This window comes from Tupaia chinensis, unplaced genomic scaffold, assembly GCF_000334495.1.
Source record: "Tupaia chinensis unplaced genomic scaffold, TupChi_1.0 Scaffold143756_1, whole genome shotgun sequence".
Taxonomy (NCBI): Eukaryota; Metazoa; Chordata; class Mammalia; order Scandentia; family Tupaiidae; genus Tupaia; species Tupaia belangeri.
Window position 1 is genome coordinate 35,440 of NW_006203605.1, and position 4,691 is coordinate 40,130.

The 4,691-nt window shown below is 41.2% G+C and overlaps 1 protein-coding gene across 1 annotated transcript in view; it reads left to right on the top strand.

Moving 5' to 3' along the window:
• The window catches only part of DPY19L1 (dpy-19 like C-mannosyltransferase 1), a gene marked incomplete at its 5' end in the record, with an annotated part of 75,772 nt that overhangs the window by 33,427 nt on the left and 37,654 nt on the right, over positions 1-4,691 (top strand). Inside the window, 1 exon segment of the mRNA XM_027766866.1 lies at positions 831-908. Coding sequence (XP_027622667.1) covers positions 831-908 — 78 coding nt within the window.

Genomic DNA, 4,691 nt, shown 5'->3' on the forward strand with positions numbered 1-4,691 from the left:
GGCGAGCGCACACGCACTATAGCGAAAACCTTTAAAAAAAAAAATAGAAGAGTTAAAAATACCTTTATCGTGAAAGTACTTCTAATGTGGAATTTGACCAATTCGATTGTAACTGTGCTTGAGAACATTTGTGCTAACGAGAGAGGACATCATCGTAGTCACTAGTGAGCAGATGTCAGTGTATTGCTACGCTCACGTGCATTGCCTAACTACCTTCTAGCTTACCCTTCCTTTCTCAGTGGCATATTAAGTTACTGTGTCCTCATTTATTTGTTTAGGTTTTTGCCATAGGGCATGTGCACTCACCAGAGACTGATAGAGACAGTGAGAAGAAAAATGAGAAATCTCCCGGAGAGATGGCCACGTCGTAACCCTTCTCCTCCGCCCTCCCGCTCTCCTGGGATTGTGGCTACACTCACACAGGACTGGCGTGATTTTCAGGCTGCCAGGTCTGGGACTCAAACCATGGCCAGCCATGTGGGGGTCCAGCAGCTTACCCACCACGCCACCTGCTGGCCCAGCATTTTCATTTGTCTTGACAAGGTACTGTGGGCAGCACACAGTAATAGTAGCGTCAATCTGTTATTAAGATGAGTATTTTTTCGAATAATCTACAAAGTAGATAATTCTCACAGTTAATTGAGAGAGTGAAAAAAATCAGCCAAGATTTATTATGTTAATATATTGGCCATATTCAATAACAGATAAAAGGGAAACTAAAGACCTCACCTCTGTATAAGCACAAATGAATTTGAAACAGTAAAGGTGACATTGCCTCGTTCTTATAGCTACTTAGCTCACAAATAGTTTTGTTTCTTTTTCAATTTCAGATTGCATCGTTATTTGCAGTGTACGTTGTGGGGTACATCGATGCATGTAAATTACGGAAGATCATTTATACGCACATGGTAAGGCTGTTTTACTGCTTTTCTTCCGTTCCGTTTGTTCTTCAGGTAACTCCTGATTACTGTTCTGTCTGTCCATGGTTGAAATGAGCGGTACCAGAGTCCCGTACTGAAACCAGGGTCACTCAAACCCTGCCGTCAATCAGAAGACCTCGTTTTAAGTAGGTTACCCAGGGAGTTTTACTTCTGGTTATGTTATCTGACCGGGCCGGCCTCTCACGTTGTCAGTAAGAGAAGTAGTTCCTGGAAGAGAAGCGTGAGCTGTGTGTGACGGAGGAGCTCCAGCGGCCCGGGCACGCGGAACACCACCGCGTCTACACCCGCAGAGAACCTGGCACTCGCAGTGGTCCGTTCTAGGAAAGTCGGGAGGAGGGAGGACAGGGCACAGACAGCCGCGCAGAAAGGAGGGCATTGTGCAGTGTGGTGGGTGACCGGGGGTGTAGCAGAGGTGGAAAGACAGGCAGGTAAGGCAGATCCCTGGGGCCAGCGTCAGGACTGGGGGTTCGAGGTGCCAAATGCGGTGTCAGGGCAGTTCTCCTTGAGAAGGTGGGAGGGGAACAGAGACTGGGAGGAGGGGAGGGCGTTCGTCGGGTAGATAGCGTTGAGAAGAACGTTCCAAGTTGGCAGAGTAAGACGGCAGAGACCCTAAGCCCAGTTGGTTGTTGATAAGTGTTTATCCTTTAAATACACGTTCTCTCTGTCCTTAGTTTCATCTTGATGTTTTCTCGTTTAATGTCGTATGCTGTTTTTTTAATATTGTAATAACTAATACATACAAAGGGTAGTTGTAATGCATAGGGAAGTTACAAACAAGATTTTATATATAAATACACACACATATATGCATACCAAAAGAAAAGTACCCTGTAACTTTACTCTAATTGCCTAGGTTTTAGTAGGTCTTCATTGATTCTTTCAGATATTCTTTATAAATTATATTATCTTTAAACAAAGTTTAATTTTTTCCTTCTGGTCTTTGTACTTTTTATTTCCTTTTCTCACCTTATTTTATCAGCTAGGACTTTCTGTCTGGTATTAAAAGCAGTGGTGAAAAGAGCGTCATTGTACTGTTTCTGGTATTAGCAGGGAAGTCTCACATTCCCTGTTAAGTACGGTTTTCGTTACAGAATTTTTCTTAATGAAGTTGAGGAAGTTCCTTCCCTCTATTGAGATCCTTTGTTCTGAATGGCTGTTGGATTTTCGTCTCCTGCTTTTTGTACATCTATTAATATGATCGTGTGCTTTTTCTTTGTTAGCTTGTTAATATGATGGGTAATGTTAATTGACTCTTGAATGGTGAATCTGCCTTGCACATCTGTGGTAAATCCCACTCTGTTGTAGAATGTGATTATTTTTATATATTGTTGGGTTCAATTTGCTAATCTTTTGTTGTGAGTTTTTTGCATCTGTGTCCATGAGGGATATCAGATTGTAATTTTTAATAATGTCTGAGTAATGCTGGCCTCCTAGAATGAGTTAAGGAATATTCCTTCCACTTCTTTCTTTTGAAAGAGATTGTAAAGAATCGATACTTTTTTCCTAAATGTTTGTTAGAAAATTGATTAGATTCTTCCTAAATGCTTGGTAGAATTTACAAGTGAACCTCTCTGGGCTGGTGCTTCCCTTTGGAAGGTTATCGGTTTGTTTGGCAGATAGAAGCCTCTTCAGTTTGTCTGTGTCTTACGTGAGTTTTTGGCAGTTTTCTATTTCCTCTAGTCATCACGTTGTTTATCGTGTTCTCTTATTGTCCTTTTAATTTCCTTGAGGTCTGCAGTGCTCCCTCTTTCATATTTTACGTATTTTTCTTTCTTCTTAGTTAGCCTGGCTAGAAGTCCATCATCAATTATTTTCCAAGAACTAGCATTTTTCTCTATTGATTTTTTCCCCAATTTTCTTAATTTTTGCTCTCCATTTTTATTATTTCCTGTTTTCTGCTTAGTTTGGATTTAGTTTGCTCTTTTTCTAGTTTTCTGTGATGGAAGCTTACCTTATTGACTTTAGGTATTTCAACATCATTTTCTATTTTTAAGACTTTATTCAAGTTAAAAACAGATGGACATTTTATTGAAATTATAAATATATGCACACACCTCAAACCAAAAACTAGCATTACACAGAGCGATGACTCAGTGTAGCTATTCCCTTTCGTGCCAGAGCATGACAAATGTGCCTACTGTCATCTTCATACTTTTTTTAAGGTTCTGCCTTAGGGTGCATATGCTTGCTGGAAAGAGAGAGAGAGACAGAGAAAGTGAGAGAGAGAGTGAGGAATCACCCCCCACGGGAATGGCCACACTGTAATCCCTTCTCCCCCGAGGATCTTGAGCATGCACACACACACGTGCCCAGCATGAGTTTCAAACCACTGGGTCTGGGACTCAAGCGGGCCAACCACGTGGGAGTCCAGCAATGCAAACACTATGCCATCTGCCCCTTAATACCTAACATGGTTGCAGAAATACTAACTAATGCAGTTTCCTAAAAACATTTTAAATGTCTGAAAGATGTAAACGTATCATTGTTTTTAGATGGTATGATTTTAATCTCTTTCTTCTTTTCAGAGAGATTTTTGCTATAGGGGGTATGTGCTCATGGGAGAGGGAGAGATAGAGAGACAGGAAGCGAGAAATCATCCCCCCCAGGGGATGGCCACACCGCAATCCCTTTTCCTCCATTCTCTTCTTAGGATCTTGGGCACACACGCACCTGCTCCCAGTGTGAGTTTTAAGCCACCAGGTCTGGGACTCAAACCATGGTCAACTTCGTGGGAGTCCAGAGACATAACCATTACACCATCGCTGATCCTTCTTTTTTCTTCTTCTTCTTCTTTTTATTTATTTATTTATTTATTTTTTAAGGTTTTTGCCATAGGGAGTGTATACTCACCAGAGAGACAGAGAAAGAGAGAGGGAAAGTGAGAAATCAACCCCCAGTGGGAATGGCTAACCTGCAGTCCCTTCTCCACCATTATCCTCTTGGGATTTTGGGTGTGCACACACCCACCCAGCATGATTTTCAAGCCACTAGGTCTGGGACTTGAACCATGGTTGGCCATGTGGGATTCAGCACCTCCACCCCCATGCCACCTGCTGGCCTAATGGTATGATTTTTGAGTACCTGTAAAATCCAAATTAATAAACTACTACTAGGAACAATGAAAGATTGTACCCATCATGCCCATAAAACTCTTCTATGAACAAACTCTAAGCAGAAAATATGGGAAACCGTTTCTCATGCAATAGCAACGGGAGCAGTGTACTTTGGAATAAATTGGATAAACATGCAGGGCTTGCGTGGAGAAGGCTTTGTACTTACTGTCGGGTGCAGAGTGCTCTCGAAGAAATGAAAACCACGAGTGTTTTACTCTAGAGATCGGGTAGTCGGGAGTCACCGTGCATTTCGGCATAGAAAAATGTAGAAAAACATGTTGCAACCTTTCTGATGGCCTGGTATAATATATATTATTGAATGAATAATTTTAATAAAATTTTCAGGTTTTTAAAACTTAAGCTGATTTAAAAATTTATATGGAAATTGATATTTATAGAACAAAAATAAATCTTCTAGAAGAAAATATGGATGAATTTATTTTAGAGGTTTCTCTAATATTTTCTGAGGATCTAAAGGAAACGACTGATAATTCAAGCGACATAGAAATTTAGAGAATAACCACAGCACAAAAATGCCGCAAAGGTCATAAATGAACTGGGGGGGAACCAGCAGTTAGCATAATGGCTATGTCGCTGGACTCCCACATAGTCGACCGCGGTTCGTGTCCCGGACCCA